Source organism: Corticium candelabrum, chromosome 9, assembly GCF_963422355.1.
Source record: "Corticium candelabrum chromosome 9, ooCorCand1.1, whole genome shotgun sequence".
Lineage (NCBI taxonomy): Eukaryota > Metazoa > Porifera > Homoscleromorpha > Homosclerophorida > Plakinidae > Corticium > Corticium candelabrum.
In genome coordinates this window covers 1,975,276-1,996,654 of record NC_085093.1, presented here as the reverse complement: position 1 = coordinate 1,996,654, position 21,379 = coordinate 1,975,276, and the positions used below count along the sequence as shown (strand labels likewise).

The 21,379-nt window shown below is 43.7% G+C and overlaps 2 protein-coding genes across 2 annotated transcripts; both read right to left on the bottom strand.

The window, feature by feature from the left end:
• Window positions 1-9,314: 9,314 nt before the first annotated feature.
• On the bottom strand, window positions 9,315-11,494 carry LOC134184068 (uncharacterized protein K02A2.6-like). The gene is made up of 2 exons (XM_062651671.1): window positions 10,214-11,494; window positions 9,315-10,103 (listed from the first exon to the last, which is right to left on the bottom strand). The coding sequence occupies exons 1-2, from the start codon at window positions 11,492-11,494 to the stop codon at window positions 9,315-9,317; spliced, it is 2,070 nt and encodes a 689-aa protein (XP_062507655.1).
• Window positions 11,495-18,925: 7,431 nt separating this feature from the next.
• LOC134184067 (uncharacterized) lies at window positions 18,926-20,319 on the bottom strand. Its single transcript, XM_062651670.1, has 2 exons — window positions 20,198-20,319; window positions 18,926-19,868 (listed from the first exon to the last, which is right to left on the bottom strand). The coding sequence occupies exons 1-2, from the start codon at window positions 20,317-20,319 to the stop codon at window positions 18,926-18,928; spliced, it is 1,065 nt and encodes a 354-aa protein (XP_062507654.1).
• Between the last annotated feature and the right edge of the window lie 1,060 nt (window positions 20,320-21,379).

Sequence of the window (21,379 nt, the reverse complement as noted above, 5' to 3'; positions counted from 1 at the left end):
CTTGTTGGTGTGGGAACTGATGGTGCTGCTGTAAACATCTCAGAGATACGTGGACTAAAAGCAAAAGTTCAGAATGTTCTGCCATGGATTTTCTGGATGTGGTGTTTTGCCCATCGACTAGAACTGGCAAGCAGAGACGCTCTCTCCAATCCAGTATTTAAAGAAATAGATGAAATGCTTCTTAGGATCTATTATCTTTACAACAAGTCTCCCAAGAAATGTAGGGAACTGAGGGCTATTGTGAACGATTTGAAAGAAGTATACAATTTTCCAAGGGGTGGCAATCTACCAGTGAGAGCATCAGGAAGCAGATGGATTGTTCATAAGCGAAGAGCACTCCACAGAGTTCTCGATAGGTATGGGGCTTACATGAACCACCTAGCAAGCCTCTGTGAAGATGCTAGTCTTAGAAGCCCTGATCGGCAGCATCTAAAAGGTTATTTGACAAAGTGGACTCATGCAAAAATAATTCTGTCCTGTGCCCATTACATAGATATTTTAGATCCCGCCGCTAGTCTGAGCTTGTCTTTACAGGAAGATGATCTTGATATCATAAAGGCAATTCAATCAGTACTCAAAAGTCACCGAGCCATGGAACAGTTGAAAGAAACTCCCTTAACCAATTGGTTTGCAAGCAGACGTGTCATGGACAATCTAATAGAAAGTGCAGATGGCAAAATGACGTATCAAGGAATTGAATTACATCACTTCAATGATGTTGTTGTGAACAGCTGCAGACAGCAAGCTTTAAGTGATCTGAGAAGATTGGATGATGAATTGAAGGAAAGACTTTCATGGTCAGACACAAAACTTATGAGGGCTATTATGGTTTTCTTGGACACACAAGCCTGGTACTCACACAAAACCGATGAGTCTTTCTCTCATCAGCTTACAGAGGCTGTTTCAATGCTAGTTGAGAATTTCCGAGCTCCTCTCGAGGCCAAGGCTACTGATCTAGCAGCAATTCAGGAAGAAGCCAAGGAGATGCTTGACTATGCACATCAATATCTTCGAGTGGACAGAGATGGGTATCAACATGTTTGGTACCGCTTGGCATTTGGACCTGACTGCACGCAATTTAGGAATTTAGTTGCTATTGCACAGCTCCTTTTCAGCTTACCGTTTAGTACTGCAAAAGTAGAACGCCTTTTCTCCCGCTTAAAACTTATTAAAACTGATCGTAGAACAAGTCTTAGTCAGGAGACGTTATCTGATCTGCTAGAGGTCAGTGTTGAGGGAACTGAACTTGAAAATTTTGATTCAAGCGCTGCTGTACAGTTATGGTGGTCAGACTGTTCAAGAACTCGTTATGAAAGTCATCCCAAAAAAATAAAAATTGAATGCAGCAGCGAGACCATTCATCAACAAGAAGACACTTCAGTGATCAATGAGGCAACTGAAACAATATGTGAGGCAGAGCAGTCGGTATCTCTGGATGATTGGGACTCTTGGATCTTGAATGATGAGTGAAATATGGTCACAGTACCACAACTTGCATCGTCACACTACCACAACTTGCATCGTCACATGCACTAGCACAACTTGCATGATGTCAGAATAGCATCTCAGATCTGTAGTAACTAGTTATGTTCGAACAAATATGCTTATAGTGTGGTGTTAGAGTAAATTGCTTAATTTGATGTAAAACTGTAACATTATAAAGGAAAGCAGTTCACAGTTTGCTATGTTTTGTTAGTTACTGCAATTTTAGGTGCTTTCATGTTGTAAACTAATGCCTACTTCCTTAGTAATATGTGTATTCAACTGACTCTTGTTTCTTGGTTTATGATTGCTAATTAAATTAGAGATTACTAATTTTTGATTACTAACTGCTTTTGATTACTAATTAAATTAGACGACCGGTAAAAAATTTGAATGACCGGCTAACAACTTCTGGCATTACTGGCCATACGGCCGACTAACTTGGAAAACTAATTTTGAGCACTGCCTCTTGATCTATCAGTTCGGATACTTGTTTGTTGATAAGCACTGGAATCACTATGGAAGGACGTACAGTAATAATCATTAAATATAGCTAGAGAGTGTCACACCGTTGAAACTACAACCTAACAAATGAATTAATCAATCAACGTCATTTGTGTGTGTGTGTGTGTGTGTGTGTGTGTGTGTGTGTGTGTGTGTGTGTGTGTGTGTGTGTGTGTGTGTGTTGCTTTAGAATTACAGATTACATGTAAATTGCTATAGACACAATATGGGATATCCATGTACTCGTACATTCCATGCCAATCAAAACGCACATGACTACTTTAGTAGCTAGATTTCGTACACTTGTATAAACTACTGATATGACTATATGATTAACAGTTTACTACTAAAGTTTAGTTGCATGAGTACGTCACTAAGCCAGCAAATAGAGCTAACATTAAGTTTGTGAGTTTGTTCATATCCTAGTTGTGTTGCTCGGAGTCACTTGAACCATTAGTGGGGGCGGACGTACTACTTCTCCCGTCGGATTGAAGTCTGGCAGCAATGGTGGTGAGCCAGATCGATCTTTACTTCCTCTGCAAATAAAAAGATAAAAGGTGACAAGGAAGATCACAAATAACGATCCACCAGGTAGTCCAAATGCTATGCCATAGAACCAGTTACGAGGAATACATGTCAAGTGAACACTGATGCTCTCATTAGACTGCAAAGTGTCGTTTGTAACGAGTAAAGTAAATTGACTTGATGCATAGTTAAGTGGGAGAGAGCAAGTTGGATTGGCATGACATGTTTTTCCAGACATGGCTGAGATGTTGTACATGGTACGATTGAAGGACAGTATTATGTTGACGTCTGATCTCACAGACTTGTCGCCTTTGAACAAAAAATAGTATTCATCTCTAGAACTTACACGAATGGATTTGAGACCATTTGTGTCATTAAAACATACACCAGAATATTGGTTGTGATAAAAGGTTTCATAATAGTCGTCGGTCTCGTACCCAATAAATTGTCTTTTCCTTTGAGCACATACAAGGATATACTTGGCTCAGCACATAATGATAAATTAAGTTGAGAGCCTCGATTCATGTAGTAAGACCAGTAGATACTTTTACCGTTTGGAGCAATTGTAAAGTTTTCACTCACAGTGAGTGTCTGCCATAGTGTGAGGGGTGGAGTATGAGGAAAAACGTAGAGGTTAATAAACCCATTATTGCTCTTGTCTTCAATTTGAACACCGTCACAGAAGATGGTTGATGTTGCAATTGGAATTTGGTCTTGAGACGTCATGACTTGGTCTTGTGGATCGTAAAGATCATAGCGCAGACCTAGGCCTACACCAAGGATGCAAACCAAGCCTGCAAATGCAAGGCTGCCACTATATGCCAAGCTACAAACAGAAAGATAGTCAAACGTTACAATTTGCAAACTTGATAAACCATAGCAGTGTGCCTAAATATTTAGTTTAAATTATTAAACTTTATTAACTTTTATTTTAAACTTTAATTAGTAACCACTAAGGCATGAGTGGCGCGTTAATTGTCTCATTCCCTAGGGCGTATGTGGTCTGAAGTGCAACAGAACAAACTTTCGTCCACAAAACGTTGTTAATTTATGCAGTGTATGAAGCAAATTTGGGAACACAGTTAGTTATGACGTCACAACTTGGTCACGCCCCACTATGTGTGCTCACTATTTGTGTGTTTGAAGTGGTAAGTGTACCAGATATATTTCCATTCTTGTCTTTTACTGATGGAAGAAGTTATTTGGAAATAGTTTCCGTCATAGCGGTAGCCCCCTTGACCGTTATCGCCACCCAGTGCGTTTCCTGGACCATCAGCCATCTGAAAGTACTAGACCACAGTTGTATGTATCTCGCCACTGATTTGCAGACTCTGATCAGCGTGTGGTATATGTAACAGTAGTAGTGTGATTAGTGGGCGTGCACTTGCTATATAAACGTTTGTAATCATAAATATTGAGAGTCGGTACTTGACCGTCAAGGAGTGTCGTTGTCTCGGTATCTAAGCGATCCTCGCCCGTGTTGTCTACTCGTATAGTAGCATTACATCTGGTGTCAAGGAGCGGGATTTCCTGAGTGGATTTGAACGACCAGGAATCGAACATCGCAGAAATGGCCGACGAGGTGCAGCATGAAGTGCAGCCGAACGTAGTTGTTCAAGTCCCTCGTACGCCACAGCTGCCAGAATCGTTTGGTGACGGTGATTTCGAACTCTGGGTGAAGCGCTTTGACATCTGCGCGAAGGCGAATCGTTGGGATGCAGACGAGAAACTACTACGGCTTCCGCTGCTGCTGAAAGGAAGGGCATTCGCTGTATATGAAAGGCACGCAACTGCCGAGTCGTACGATGAACTGGTAAAAGGGATCAAGCAGTCTTTTGCCCCGGACACAGAAGAAGCTCGTCGATTAGCGCATCGACAGCTGCAAGACCGGAAGATGCAGGCTGGAGAGGATGTGGAGGTCTTCCTACGAGCGTTAGAGCGGCTGATCGATCGGGCAGCGCCGAATTTGCCTAACGAACTTCGTAATAGGCAATTAATCGATTACTTTCTGGAGGGTTTGCCAACGCCTGTCGCGGATCAATTGTTCATCCTCGCGCCTAAAACGCTTGAAGATACGGTTACGCGAGCTAGGGAGTTGATGCTGTTGGAGAAGCGCAGAGGCTTGCGAGCTAGGCGAATCGCTGGAGTAACGGCGTGTGAGGATGACGACGAAGAAGAGAGTGCGTCGGGTCACATTATGAGAGCAGTGCGAGCTATATCAGATCGACTGGACACTCTCGAGAAGACATCACACCCGGTAAGAGGGGAGGCGAAGCAGACACAACGGAATTGCAAACAAGTGCAATGTTTTGGTTGTGGTGAGTACGGACATTACAAGCGGTTTTGTCCTACTAATGATGTATCCAGATATCGTGGGAAGGACATTGGTCCATGTTATGTTTGTGGTGAGTTAGGTCATTTGGCACGGGCGTGTTCTCGCAGAAGAATGGTGTTGGGGCGTGACAAAGTGACAGATGCGGAACAAATGCAGAGTACAATGAAGCCTCTAATGAAGAAGACGGTTTCGAGAAGAAGCAAGAGTTCATTTGGTGAGCCGGAGGGAAAGCACATTGCATCATGTCGTTGGACTCAGAAGGTATTTAGTGATCCGTCGTCGTTGTTGGTGTCCGTTGTTATTGGGGGGAAGGCATGGAATTGTTTGGTAGACACTGGGGCGTCAGTTTCCGTGATTTCACACAAATGGCTAGAAATATTTAGCGGTGAACAATCACAGTTGGACATGCAAATAGATTCTTTGCCTGAAGGGTTTGCACTCAAGAATGTAGATGGCTCTAACATTCATGTGACAGGGAGTTTGTCATTAGTGATTAGGATGAGTGAATGGACTATCTCTCACAAGTTTGTTGTGGCTGATGTTGACATACCAGGACCCATCTTAGGGATCGACTTCTTGTCACAACATGCAGTAGTTTTGGATCTAAAGGAGAGACTGTTGCGTTGGGCAGGAGGTTCAGTTCCACTGAAGACACCTTCAGTTGGTTTGTGTTTTCTTGCAGTAAGGCATAGCTTTACCATGCCGGGTACCAGTAGGCGTATGATCAAGGGTCAAGTTGTGGATTCTGAAGGGAGGCCATGCTGTCTTACTGAGGCAAGGGTGATTGAGCCGAATGCTGGTTTTGTTGATAAAACAGGTGTTATGGTTGCTAGAGCATTAGTAGACGGAGAACAAGGTGAAGTGCCAGTGCAGTTATTGAATCTTCGAGACACAACTTTTGTGAAGACAGGAGCAGTAATAGCAGAACTGGTTGACATTGAGGAGGTGAGTACAGTAGAGCAGTCAGGTTTAGTGTGTGGAATGGTGGGTACGGAGATGAACGACACTGAGAACTTTTTGAGTATCTTTCATTTGGACCATCTTGGTGACAAGGAAAGAAACGAGCTGTCACGAGTACTGCTTAAGTATCGTAGTGTCTTTTCGACAGGACCTATGGACATAGGTACGACAGGGGTAGTGGAGCATAAAATACCTACGGGCACAGCACAGCCTGTGAAACAACTACCACGTAGAATACCACACACACTGAAAGAGGAGGTTGACAAACAGGTGACACTAATGTTGGACACAGGAATAGTGAGTTGTTCAAATAGTCCGTGGTCCTCGCCTGTAGTTCTCGTGAAGAAACGAGATGGTGGTGTCAGATTTTGTATTGATTACCGACGTTTGAATGCTGTCACAGTAAAGGATAGTTACCCTCTCCCAAGAATAGATGACACGTTGGATGCATTATCGGGTGCGAGGTATTTCACTACCTTAGACTTGGCAGCAGGGTACTGGCAGGTGCCGGTAGCAGAGGAAGACAAAAAGAAAACTGCTTTTGTTACGCAAAAGGGTTTGTGGCAATTTAACAAAATGCCTTTTGGATTGGCCAATGCTCCTGCAACCTTTCAGCGGATGATGGAGGTAGTACTAGCAGGGTTACAGTGGTCGGAGTGCCTCATTTACCTAGATGACGTAATAGTGTTTTCGTCGAGCTTTGACAAGCACATGCAAAGGCTGGGACTAGTGTTTGAAAGATTGGAAAAGGCTAATCTGAAGCTAAAGCCTAGTAAGTGTCAGTTTGTGCGATCAGAAGTGTGTTATCTGGGACATACAGTATCGGAAAAGGGACTCCAACCGAATAGCGAACGGGTTAAAGCAGTGAGCGAATACCCAAGTCCCAAGGATGTGAGCCAACTGAAAACCTTTCTTGGTATGGCCGGGTATTATAGGCGATTTATACCTAATTTCTCTGAGACTGCTGCACCACTATATGAACTTTTGAAGAAGCAGAAACCATTTGAGTGGTCAGTAAGCTGTGAGAAAGCATTTACAGAGATACGAGAAAAGATGGCTACAAGGCCTGTGTTGTCTTTTTCAGACTTTAGTCTACCTTTTGAGTTATCTGTGGATGCTAGTGAGATTGGTTTGGGTGCAGTACTCCAACAGACAGTTGAGGGCTCACAACGTGTAGTGAGTTTTGCGAGTAGGACATTGCACCAACATGAAAAGAACTATTCAACTATTGAAAAGGAGATGCTAGCAATTGTCTGGGCCATAGGCCACTTCCGATGTTACCTTTACGGTAAACCGTTCTTGCTCAGGACAGATCATCAACCACTGGTCTGGTTGAAGAGTATGAAAGAGCCTCAAGGAAGGTTAGCTAGATGGTTAGCCACACTAGCAGAATACGAGTTTTCTGTACAACACATCCCCGGGAAAGCGAATGTGCCAGCTGATGCTCTGTCAAGAAGAGTAGGGGGGGGGGGCAGAACAGTGGAGAACAAGAGAAAGTAGAGGCAGATGGTACAGAGACTCTGGACGAAGTAATGACTCCTTACTCTGTAAATGCAGTCGGATTTGAAGCAGATTGGAAGTTAGATGAAATGGCAATGCTGCAGAGACAAGACCAGGTATTAGCTGAAGTCATCTATCGGCTGGAACACCAACATAAGCCACCTAGGTCTTGGAGTAAAGATGGATGTTTGAGATCATACAAACGATTGTATCACCAGTTACGCATCAGGGATGGAGTGTTACATAGGGAAAAGTACGTGGCTCTACCTGGTGGACGGTGGGAAAGGAAAGAAGCTTTAGTTATTCCAAGTGCAATGATACATGATGTACTCAAGGAGGTACACGACAAGGCAGGACATATGGGTGTTGAGAAGACCTTGGCTAGGCTTGAGGAGAGAGCATGGTGGCCTGGGTATACTACGGATGTGATGGACTGGGTTCGTTGTTGTGAGGTGTGTGCAAGAAGGAAAGGACCAGCGGTGAATCCGAGAGCGCCATTGATGAGCGTACCGATTGGATCACCCATGGAAATGCTGGCCATGGATATTTTGGGTCCTCTTCCTGTTTCGAACAACGGAAATAAATACTTGTTAGTGGTTTCTGATTACTATACAAAGTGGCCAGAGGTTTTTCCGTTGCCTGATCAGAAAGCTACCACTGTTGCAAAAGTACTGTACAATGAAGTAATATCAAGGTTTGGGGTGCCACTTGTGTTGCATAGTGACCAGGGAAGGAATTTCGAAGGATCAGTGATGAAAGAGCTATGCAGTTTGCTGGCGATGAAAAAGGCAAGAACAACACCATACCACCCGCAGTGTGATGGTTTGGTGGAGAGGTTAAACAGAACGCTATTAGATCTTTTAGCGAAACATGTGGATGAGAATCAGAAGAATTGGGACGAGTGGATTGCGACGGTGTTGATGGTTTACAGATCAGCGAAACAGTCATCAGCACAGGAAACACCGTTTAAACTAATGTTTGGAAGGGATGGACGACAACGGTTAGATGTTATCTTGGAAGAAAAAGAGCAAGTACCACAGTTAACGTCAGAATACGTTTCAGCTCTAAGTGAAGCACAGATGAAGAGTATGGAAAATGTTAGAAAATGTTTGGCAGAGGCACAACAGAATCAAGCAAAGTCATATAACAAGGAAATTGAAGTAAGGCATGAATACCAACAAGGAGACTTGGTTTGGCTATATAGTCCGGCAGTAAAGAAGGGTCATGTGAAGAAGTTATCAAGTTCGTGGAAAGGGCCATACAGGGTACTGAGAAAGAAAGGAGACGTGAATTACTTGGTGAAAAATGTCAAGAAGGGAGCTGCCATGGTGCACTACAACAGACTGAAACCATGTTATAGACATCCCATGGAACAACAACAAGAAGGACTGACGTACAAGAAAAAGAAAGGTCGACCTGAGAAGAATAAAGCAATTGAAGATGAAGAATGTCTTCCGGCTCCAGCTGTTGAAATGCTTGGAGAGGAGATATCGATAGTGGTACTTCCACCAGAATTAGAGAACAGGGAGCATGAGCTACAAGAAGAAGAACCAAACATACACTTTCAGTCCGTCCAGAAAGAAACCGGGTTCCACCTGTGTGGCATAGAGACTATGATATTAACTAATAATTGACTTGTTGCGTTGAGTTTTGCGTTAATTGATTGTATCTTAGAAGTATGTTTGGAGCAAAGAGGGGAGGAATGTGGTATATGTAACAGTAGTAGTGTGATTAGTGGGCGTGCACTTGCTATATAAACGTTTGTAATCATAAATATTGAGAGTCGGTACTTGACCGTCAAGGAGTGTCGTTGTCTCGGTATCCAAGCGATCCTCGCCCGTGTTGTCTACTCGTATAGTAGCATATTACACATGTAATATCTCGTGGTTCGCTATTGAAAGATCTACTACCAGGATCCAACCCCGGATGACCAGCACCCGGATACTACACCCCTTCCCACTACCTTTATCGAACTACCCAACACAACAACAACTCTGTCGATTTACAGTCACAAGTCTAAACGGCTCGGTTCCTTCCGAATCCTTGTCGATCGTCTTGGTGCTACTGATTCCGGAGTTGACATTGGCTCAGGTGACAGTTTCCCTTCACTTGCTGTAGGTGGACTTGGCATCGGTGCCCAGATCACTGGCTCTTCTGGTGTAACTAGAGAATCCTCCAGTGTTAGGTCGAAAGGACCACCAGCAACCACAGGGTCAGGTGCCTTCTGAAAACTGTCCACCATCTCTGGCAGTCCTTCACCACAACTCAGTCCTTCCCTAACTACTGGAGGTGTTACGTCTAACTCCCTCTTCCGCAACTGATCTTGGTGTCGGCGTAATCGACGTCCATCGACTAATTGACACTCATAAGACAGTGGGCCCGTGACAGCTAATATCACCAAAGGTACCCAAATTGGGCCATTTGCATAGTTCCTGATAAATACTCTGTCTTGTACCTGAAATGGACGGTATGTGACATGCTGATCGTGGTAATTCTTCTGTTGCAACTGTGTTTGGACCACTTTCCTTGACACATCCGGGAACAGCCTGTCTATGGATGTTGTCAGCCTTCGCCCCATTAATAGTTGCGCTGGTGCCACTCCAGTGGTTGTATGCGGGGTGGCACGATAGTTGAGTAAAAAGTTTGCCAACTTGGTCTTTACAGACCCTGATGATTGCTTCCGCGTGCCAGCTTTAAACGACTTCACTGCCCTCCCTGCAAGGCCATTAGAGGCGGGATGATAGGGTGCTGTCCGAACATGCCTAATACCGCTGCCCTTCATAAATCCTTCGAACTCCTGTCACACAAAACAAGGTCCATTGTCAGACACTAATGTATCCGGCAACCCATGAGTGGCGAAAGAGTCACGTAGTTTCTCTATTGTGATGGCTGATGTACAAGAATTGCCCGTGTAGTGAATATCCATCCATTTGGTGCGAGCATCCACAATGACAAAAAGTATGCTCCCATAGACGGCCCTGCATAGTCGACATGCAATCTCCTCCATGGCGTTTCTGGCCATTCCCATGCACACAGTGGAGCTAATGGCGGTGCTCTCGCTTGCTGCTGGCATGTAAGACACTTCAGAACAGTTCCTTCTATTTCAGAATCAACCCCTGGCCACCAAACTATGGTTCTTGCAATCCCTTTCATTCTTGAACAGCCTGGGTGCCCATCATGCAGTTGTGTGAGCACTGCCTGCCTTCCTTTCTCAGGCACTAACACGCGGGCACCCCACAGAACACAACCATCTTGCACTGACAGTTCATTTGCCCTAGACTTGTACGGCTTCATTGCGTCTACAAAATCACCTAGTAAGTTAGCGGGCCATCCTTGCAGCACGTATTTCAACACTCTCGCTAGTACAGGATCTTCACGTGTCCACCGTTTGATTTCGTCTGCGGATATAGGACTTTCGAGAACTTCCAACCGATGCAAGAGACTAACAACTTCGGGTGGTGGCGACTCCTCTAAAACATCTGGCTGTCCTCTTAATGGCAATCTGCTCAATCCATCAGCGTTACCATTCATGATTCCTGGTTTATGCCTGAAAGTGTGATGGTAGCCAGATAATTTGAGGGTCCATCTTTGAATCCTTGCTGACGCTATTTCGGACACTCCAGTTCTTTCATTAAACAGGGTCAGAAGTGGTTTATGATTTAAGACTAATGTAAAATGTCTTCCATAGATGTATTCGTGAAAACGTGTAACTCCAAACACTACTGCCAAGCCTTCCTGTTCTATCTGGGCGTATTTTTGTTCTGCACTCCTCAACGTCCTCGAAGCGAATGCTATGGGACGTTCACTGTCATCGTCTTGCTGGTGAGACAATACCGCCCCAACACCTACTGGTGATGCATCACAAGCTAGGATCAGAGGCTTTCGTGCATCGTAATGAATCAAATCTTTCTGAGAAATCAATGCTCTTTTAGATTCCTTAAATGCTGTTTCCTGTTTATTTCCCAAGTGCCACTTCACTCCCTTCTTCAGTAATTTGTATAGTGGTGCCAATACACTTGAAATATTGTGGAGGAACTTGCTGTAATAGTTTAGTAACCCAAGAAAAGCCTTGAGTTCTTTCACAGATGTTGGTGCGAGAGCTTCCTGAATAGCTCTAATTTTGTCTTTATTTGGATGAGTGCCTTCTGCATCGATGGTGACTCCCAAATACTGCACTGATGGAACCATGAACTGGCATTTCACTCTCTTGAGTCGCAGCCCTGCAGCGGACAATCTCTGGAGGACTTCCTCTAACCGCTGTAAATGCTGACCCTGACACTTCCCAGTAACTAGGACATCATCAAGATATACTACCACCCCTCAATACCTTGCAACAGATTCTCCATTGTGCGTTGAAATATGGCTGGAGCCGCAGACACAACAAAAGGTAATCGATTATATTGAAATAACCCCTTGTGGGTGTTTATAATGACAAAGGTTTTGACTGCTCGTCCAGTGCCAGCTGATGGTACGCTTGTGACATGTCGAGTTTGCTAAAAACCTTTGCTCCACCCAATCGAGCAAGAAGGTCATTTATCCGTGGCCGGGGATAGTTATCAGGTTTTGCTACTTGATTGACTGTCATTTTATAATCCCCAAAAACTCTAATAGAGCCATCTGCCTTCAAAATTGGGACTATTGGTGCTGCCCATTCAGAGTGCCGTACAGGCTCGACAATTCCAGCATCAACCAATTTGCAAAGAGACTCTTCCACTTGTTCTCTGATTGCATGTGGTACGTTTCTTGCATATAAAAACGAGGAGTTGTTTGAGCGTCTACGTGGATCTTGACTTCTACACCCTTTTGGAGCTCTAGTTCATCTCTAAATACCTCCTAATACTGCTCCAGGATACCATCCAGTTTCTCTCTATCCAGTCGCAAACCCTGGTGGGATGCCTGCCAGTTCATTTTCAGTTTACTCAGCCAGTCACGCCCTCACAAACTAGGGCCACTCCCTTTCACGACTAGTAATAGTAGCTCTACCCCATCCTGGCCTGAGGGCTACTTGCCTTGACGATGATCCTTCCCAGCAAAGGAATTTACTCTCCTGTATTGGTCTTCAGGACAATGGCTGTATTACGCAATGCAGGGCGCTGCTTTTTCCACAGCTGCCTATAAACAGCTTCACTGATCAGTGACACTGATGCACCAGTGTCGATTTCCATGTCAAGCTTTTTCCCTTCTATCATCACTGGAGTGAACCAGGGCTTCTGGTTTGACTCCAAAGAATTTACTATCTCCTCTTTACTCACTTTGTGAGTCATATAGTGATGATACTGTTGTGACTGTTCACCATCCTGGGGTAATTCCCATTCCTGTTTCACTACAGCTGCTCGCTGTTCTTGCTTGCCACCCTTCCCTTTGGCCTTGCATGCTCTAAGTATGTGCCCCATCTTTTTGCACCCGTGACAAATTGCTGACTTAAAACGGCAGCTGGATGGAACACGGCCCTTATAACCACATCGATAGCAGCTTGACAGAGTGGGTTTCTGGCTGTTTACATTTTGGACAACCACTGGTGGTGTCTCAGGCTTGACATCCACACTTGCGCTAGCACTCAACTGTTCAGCATTCTTAGCTGCCAACTCCATCGCTTGAGCCACCTCGTACTCTTTCTGGAGTTTCAGATCTCGCTCTGACAACAACCGTCTCTGAATCTTCTCATCTTGAACTCCCACTACCAGTCTATCTCGCAGCAAATCACTCAACGAATCCCCAAACTCACAATATTCGGCCAGCCTACGTAATTCTGCTACGTAATTCGCCACTGACTCATCTGGCTGGCGGCTTCTGCTGTTGAATTTGAAACGTTGCATCGTAGTAGAAGGCTTTGGGTGGAAATGGACCTCCAACGTGGCACAGATGTCTGCAAACGGCTTTTCTCCTGGCTTGTCCGGATGTACCAAGTTTCTCAACAGTGTATACGTACGAGCTCCCACGCTTCTTACAAAATATTGCGCGCTTTCTGGCGGCATCTTCTATCTCGTTAGCCACAAAGAACTGCTGCATCCGTTCTGTGTGCTGCCGCCAGTTGTCTTTGGCTTCATCGAATTCTGCCAATCGCCCAACGTCGCCGTCCTCGTCGCCAGCGTAATATCTCGTGGTTCGCTATTGAAAGATCTACTACCAGGATCCAACCACCGGGTGACCAGAACCCGGATACTACAAAACATACACCAGAATATTGGTTGTAATAAAATGTGTCGTAAGAGTCGTTGTCCTCGTAGCCATCAAATTTGTCTTTTCCTTTGAACACATACAAGGATATACTTGGCTCAGCACATAATGATAAATTAAGTTGAGAGCTTTGATTCATGTAGTAAGACCAGTAGATATTCTTACCCTTTGGAGCAATTGTAAAGTTTTCACTCACAGTGAGTGTCTGCCATAGTGTGAGGGGTGGAGTATGAGGAAAAACGTAGAGGTTAATAAACCCATTACTGCTCGTCTTCAATTTGCACACCGTCACAGAAGATGGTTGGTGTTGCAATTGGAATTTGGTCTTGAGACGTCATGACTTGGTCTTGTGGACCGTAATCAATGAAGCGCAGAATCAGGCTGAAACGAAAGATAAAAGCCAAGCCTCCAAATGCAAGGCTACCACTAATTCCCAAGCTACAAACAGAAACATGATCAAACGTTATAATTTGCGAACTTGTTTAATTATTAAACTTTATTAACTTTTATTTTAAACTTTAATTAATTAGTAACCACTAAGGCATGAGTGGCGCGTTAATTGTTCCAATCCTTAGGACGTGGTCTGAAGTGCAACAGAACAAACTTTCGTGCACGAAACGTTGTTTATGCAGTGTATGAAGCAAATTTGGACACACAGCTAGTTATGACGTCACACCTTGGTCACGCCCCACAAAGGTGCTCACTATTTGTGTGTTTGAAGTGGTAAGTGTGCCAGATATATTTCCATAATTGTCTTTTTATGATGGAAGAAGATATTTGGGAATAGTTTCCGTCATAGCGGTAGCCGCCTTGACCATTGTCGCCATGCTGTGCGTTTCCTGGACTATCAGCCATCTGAAAGTACTAGACCACAGTTATAGGCATCCCGCCACTGATTTGTAGACTCTGATCAGCGCATGACTTACCAGCCGTCTAATCTTGTGACGTCCAGGTTATTGTTTGACAGGTTTGGCACGCGCAAGTTAGGGAAACTTCTAAGAAGGGAAACTAAAAGAGGACTAAAAAGGGAACTTCAACTTTCAGTGTCATCCACGTGCGCTACACCACCCTATGGGCAGGACATATTTAGCTAACCAGAAACTGCAACAAAAAGACCACTTCGTGCACTACAAAATGTTTTATTCTGTTTTAATTAAACTAAACCATTTTATGTAAGGCGTACGTGCATTCGAAACAAAACTTTAGATACGATTTGCGCATGTGTTAGACATGAACAGTTTCCAGAGTTCGGATCCAGCTCTCTGACGTCCGGTATTATTTAGCTACCGTCACCTCTCGAAACATACACTAACAGACGGTCTTTTTCCTCATCTGCAGCGAGAGCGAGCGACGTTTCACTCAACTTCGATCTGGGCTCTGTTCTGGGCGACGAGAAATCGTTGCGACCCTTATCGTCGGGTTATTTGCTAAGTTTCTTCTAGTGAGATGTCCGCGAATTTGAATGCACAGCTAGGTCTGTGTGGTCTGCGCTGCGCCGTCAGAATACGAAGTCCCGGATACGGACCGGTGGAGAAAAAAGCGCGTGTCGTCAAGGTCGGGTCGTTGCTGCTCTAGTATGTCGCACTGTGTACGAGTTGTGTTTGTGTCTATTGACAGGCAGGACGATGATTTCAACGCCCGTCTAACCACAGAAGCGGGAAGAAATGACGACGTAGGCGACATGCAATCTTTTGTAATTCTAGCTGTAGAGCAGTAAGCTGTAATTTACTATTTCGGAATGACTCTAGAGTTTGGGTATTTTGTTGTGTATTGTTTAATTTTATTTAAATTATTTATTTCGAGGGCTGTTTGTATTGTTTGACATCTAGGAAGTACTAGGCAGCTCTACAGAGATTTACTGCAGAGCTGTTTCGAATTAATTAACACGTGGGGACTAAAGGCATGAAACTTGTTTTTGTGTTACAAGTTACAAATTTTACTTGTAAAGCACACACATAATATAGCTATTACACATATATTTCATACCAATCCAATCAAACAGACACGTGACTATTCTTGAAACAGATATCAACAAATACATTGCTACTCTTAATGACAAGTTGAACGAGTCCGATGACCTATCCGAAAATTTTATGATGTATTTGTGAGTTTTCTTCACATCTCAGGGGTTTCTTGGACGTTTGGATGTGAACCATCTAGTACATCCTTTTTGGAATTGGATTTAGGCAGCAGTCGTGCTGAGTCTCCAGTAGACTTTGGCCTATACCGCTTGATACAGATGACGATAGTTATCGGAAGTAAAAGTCCAGCCGGAAGAACAAACGCTACACCATAGAACCAGTTACGAGGGCTACATGTCGACTTACTGTTAAACTGGTTATCTGAATATACAGTGCCGTTTGTAACTATCAAAGGAAACTGACTTGATGCAAAGCTAAGAGGAAGAGAGCAAGTTGGATTGACATGACATGCTTTACCAGACATGGCTGAGATGTTGTACATGGTACGATTGAAAGCCAGTGTCATGTTGATGTCTGTCTTGTTTACCAAATTGTCGTTTTTGATCACAAAAAAAATAATAGTCATCGTTGGATCCGACATCAATGGAAGCGAAACCATTTGTGCCATTCAAACATGGACCAGAATAACGGTTGTGAAAAACGAAGTAACCATCATATTCATGCCTCCAAAACTGGAAATTGTTGTGACCCCTGATCACGTACAACGATATACTTGGCTGAGCACATAGCTCAACATTGACTTGGGATTGCTGACTCATGTAGAAATAGCTGTAATCAAAAGCGTTTGGAACGATTGTCAAGTCTTCAGTCACATTGAATGTTTGCCAAAGAGTGAGAGGTGGAGTGTGTGGAAAGACGTGGAGGTACATGAAACCATAATTGTCTTTGTTTTGGACTTGAACACTGTCACAGAAGATAGTTGATAATGTTTCAACAGGAATTTGATCTTGGTAAGTACTCTTGTACATGTCTTCCACTGGAGCATACGAAACGAATCGGATGACCACAGCAGAAACAGTAATGCTAAGTAGAGCCAAATAAAGCCAACAGCGGTCGCTACAACACAGAGACAATGGTCAAATGGCACGTTAAAATCAAGATTGCACGTTAATTTATTGAGCATTATACAGTTTAACGAATTGAGAGTCGACTGTTTTGTCAACTCGTCACCTAGTGTAACTTGTAATTGTCTGAAGAATGAATTTAAAAAGTGCATGGTTGCAGCTCTGGGGAGCTATAGCGCGTGCGCGCGCGCGCGCACGCACACACACACACACACACACACACACACACACACACACACACACACACACACACACACACACACACACACACACACAAGCTCGCACATCGGCCGCACTAGATAGTAACCTACTATAGCCAGAGCTTTTCCCGTTCTCATACTTTCGGCCAGAAAGGTTCTAGGGAACTGCCTTGAGTTAGCACTCCTAGAGCTAGTAGTCCCACCGCATTCAGGTAGGCTAAATAGATGTATAATGCTCTCTGATGAACTATCTGAATAACGCTATCAAACGTCAAGACGGTTACTAGTACGTTCAGACCCCTCCAACGCGGCAAACGCTTCAGGGTCGACCCCTTGAAAGGGAACCTGGCATCCAATGTTTGCATTGCAACGTCACCGTCGCGATCGCGTGTCGATTTTCGCGGAGATCGGACGCAAACCGTAGCCGCGGCGGCTGTTTGTTACAGCGTGATGCAACGACACTAGCTAAAAGACGCCATTATCTTTAGATAAACAGAACTAAAAAATAGCAAACTCGAATCATCCAACAGTTATATACAAGCAAGCACACAACGCTCCCTAGGTAATGAATGACTTGCGTGAGTAGATTTGTAAAGCTAGGTACACGAAATGGGCGCGTGTTGACAAGTATTGTAGATTTGTGTCTCTGTGGATTTTTAACCGATTAATTAATTAAATAACAAATACATACGGTTACGCCCTTGTTGAACTGTCTAGCTAGAGGACCATTGCGTATCAGACTGACACATACACCTACTGTACTGGAAGCACACTTACCAGAGAAAGCAGCGTGCGATACCTACACATTCTTTACCACATTTCCCGAGACAATTCCCTAGGTAGTAGACCGCTTGTCTGTTGGAACGACGGTTGCGTCCGCCGCCGCTGCCGTCTTCCTCATATTGCATTCTGAGAAAGCAGTTTTGCGAGTTCAGCGTGTGAAGCAGCAAGAACTCGTGACTGTAGTGGTCACGCGCAACAGCTCACGTGCATGCATGCAGATTTACGCGTTCCTGGTCGCAAGTTCGGAAATCTGGTCGATAGTAGAATGCAAAAGTGACGTCATCCAGATATTTTTATTTAGCACTACATGCAGTTTACAAGCAGTGCCTTTCTATTTACCTCTAGGCTAGGTAGCTCTAGTTTTGGGACTGTCATCATTTACTTGTCTAGCACGTCATCTAGTTAAAGAAAAAATAAAAGTATGAAATACTTTGTCACGTGACCTGCCAAATTGAAAACTAAGTTTATTCGAGGGTTATCTATACAAACCTAGTCTCGCGTACCCAGACCCTTTTCCCGCGTCGCGAAAATACGACGCGGGAAAAGGGTCTAGCTACGCGAGACTAGGTAAAACCCTGGTTTATAGATCGATAGTATCTAGAAAACAGTGCAATGTAGGGATGATGTATTGCTCATCGATCTCTAAGAGTGAATTCATGAAAGATGTCACAACACACCTACATAGTCAACCCCGCATCTTTCTCATTGTTTCAAAATGTTTTAGTACTTTGAATAGTACGGACAATTGTTATAGTCAATCAATTAATTAACAAGACGGTGCAAGAATCTATCAGTAGTTAACAAGCGTACACACAGATTAGGGCGGGGTGCTAGACGTGAACTAAGTTCAACTGTTGGAGATGCCATTGTGACATGAAGAGGCTCCATTCAATATAATGGCGCCATTTTGAAATAGTTTTAAAATCTGTTGCCAACCAAAATTATTAGCTTTGGCTTTAGTACTGTTCTTCTAATAGTCTTGCAGCTGTTAGGTGTGTGCATGTGTGTGTGTGTGTGTGTGTGTGTGTGTGTGTGTGTGTGTGTGTGTGTGTGTCGGTCTGTCTGTCTGTCTGTCTGTCTGTCTGTCTGTCTGTTTGTCTGTCTGTCTGTCTGTCTGTCTGTCTGTCTGTCTGTCTGTCTGTCTGTCTGTCTGTCTGTCTGTCTGTGGTAACAATCGTTGCTTTTAGTTAATTACTATGTGATGCATTTTATTGCTTTAGCTAATTATGCAGATTTACATGTAAAGTACAGACACAATACATGCGCGTACATTCCATGTTAATCAAACATACACACTACAGTCTAGAATACATTGTCATAACTACGATGAACGTTTTACAACTAGAAGCTTGGAAAAGTCACTATGCTGCCGCCAATTTGAGCCAAAATTTGTGAGTTTCATTTATAGTCTAGTTAGTTGTTCATTGTCCATTGGGCACGATATGAGGGCTGACGTGCTACTTCTCCTGTCGGACTGAAGTCTAGTAACAGTTGTGAGCTAAAACTTATTGATTGACGGCGGTTGCAGCCGCCCCGGATTCTGTGATAACAATGTACTAAATAGGCAAGAAAGATCACAAATAAAAGTCCACCAGGTAGTACAAATGCCACACCATAGAACCAGTTACGAGGACTGTGACTCCAATGAACACTGATGCTCTCATTAGACTGCAAAGTGTCGTTTGTAACGAGTAAAGTAAACTGACTTGATGCATAGTTAAGTGGGAGAGAGCAAGTTGGATTGGCATGACATGTTTTTCCAGACATGGCTGAGATGTTGTACATGGTACGATTGAAGGACAGTGTCATGTTGACGTCCGATCTCACAGACTTGTCGCCTTTGAACAAAAAGTAGTATTCATCTCTAGAACTTACACGAATGGATTTGAGACCATTTGTGCCATTAAAACATACACCAGAATATTGGTTGTGATAAAAGGTTTCATATGAGTCGTCGTCCTCGTAGCCATCAAAATTGTCTTTTCCTTTGAACACATACAAGGATATACTTGGCTCAGCACATAATGATAAATTAACTTGAGAGCCTCGATTCATGTAGTAAGACCAGTAGATACTTTTACCCTTTGGAGCAATTGTAAAGTTTTCACTCACAGTGAATGTCTGCCATAGTGTGAGGGGTGGAGTTTGAGGAAAAACGTAGAGGTTGATAAATCCATTATTGCTCTTGTCTTCAATTTGAACACCGTCACAGTAGATGGTTGATGCTGCAAGTGGAATTTGGTCTTGAGACGTCATGACTTGGTCTTGTGGACCGTAATCACTGAAGCGCAGAATCAGGCTGAACTCAAGGATCACAATGAAGCCTGAAAGTGGAATGCTACAAACGAGTGACAAGCTACAAAACAGAAATATAATCAAACGTTACAATTTGCAAACTTGATAAACCATAGCAGTGTGCCTAAATTTTTAGTTTAAATTATTAAACTTTACTAACTTTTATTTTAAACTTTAATTAGTAACCACTAAGGCATGAGTGGCGCGTTAATTGTCCTAGTCCCTAGTGCGTACGTGGTCTGAAGTGCAACAGAACAAACTTTCGTGCGCAAAACGTTGTCTAGGCAGTGTATGAAGCAAATTTGGACACACAGCTAGTTATGACGTCACACCTTGGTCACGCCCCACTAAGTGTGCTCACTATTTGTGTGTTTGAAGTGGTAAGTGTACCAGATATGTTTCCATTTTTGTCTTTTACTGATGGAAGAAGTTATTTGGGAATAGTTTGCGTCATAGCGGTAGCCGCCTTGACCATTGTCGCCACCCAGTGCGTTACCTGGACCATCAGCCATCTGAAAGTACTAGACCACAATTATGTCCCGCCACGTACTGATTTGCAGACTCTGATCAGCGCATGACTCACCAGCCGTCTAGTCTTGTGACGTCGAGGTTATTGTCTGGCAGCTTTGGCAAACGCAAGTTAGGAAACTTATAGAAAGGGAAACTGAAAGGGGACTACTAGGTAGGGGAACTTTTTCAGCATCATAGATAGGCGGGACATATCTAGACCAGATACCGCATCACTTCACTACAAAATGTTTTATTCTGTTTTGATTAGACTAAACGATTTTATAATTATGTAGGGTGTACGTATGCACAAACTATTAGATACGATTTGCGCATGCGCAAGTATTGCTGAGTGTGCTACACATGAACGGTCAGTTTCCAGAGTTCGGATCCGGCTCTCTGACATGTATTATTTTTCCACCATTACCTCTCGAAACATGCACTCACAGACGGTCTTTTTCCTCATCTGCGGCGAGAGAGCGCAACGTAGGATCACTCAACTTCGATCTGGATCTCTGCTGGGCGACGAGAAATCGTCGCGATCCTTTACGTCTGGTTATTTTTGCGTACATGCCAGCGAATTTGAATGCAGCGGCCAGATCTGTGAGGTCTGCGCAGAGAAGTGACGCGACATTGCGAAGTCCCGGATACTGGCCTGTGGAGAGAATTGCTGCTCTCGTATGTCGCACTGCGTACGAGTTTGAACATACGTTTGTGAGTTTTCTTTACATCTCAGTGGTTTCTTGAACGTCTAGATCCGAATCATCTATTACATCCTTTTTGGAATTGGATGTCTAGAGCAGTGGTGATGAGTCGTCAGTAGAGTTTTGCCTACAATATTTGATACAGATCACAATGACCATCACAAACAAATTGCAGACGGAAGTACAAACACTACATCATAGAACATGAGGGCTACATGTCGACTAACTATTGAACTGGTTATTGGAATAAATAGTGCCGTTTGTAACTATCAAAAAGTAAACTGACTTGATGCAAAGCTAAGAGGAAGAGAACAAGTTGGATTGATATGACATGCTTTCCAGACATAACTGAGATGTAGTA

Coding starts and splice junctions, on each gene's coding strand:
- LOC134184068 (XM_062651671.1), bottom strand. CDS start 11,494: ATGGTTCCATCAGTGCAGTATTTGGGAGTCACCATCGATGCAGAAGGC. Junction 10,104..10,213: donor GATGGATATTCACTACACGG/GCAATTCTTGTA, acceptor TTTGTGTGACAG/GAGTTCGAAGGATTTATGAA.
- LOC134184067 (XM_062651670.1), bottom strand. CDS start 20,319: ATGGCTGATGGTCCAGGTAACGCACTGGGTGGCGACAATGGTCAAGGC. Junction 19,869..20,197: donor CAAAAATGGAAACATATCTG/GTACACTTACCA, acceptor TCTGTTTTGTAG/CTTGTCACTCGTTTGTAGCA.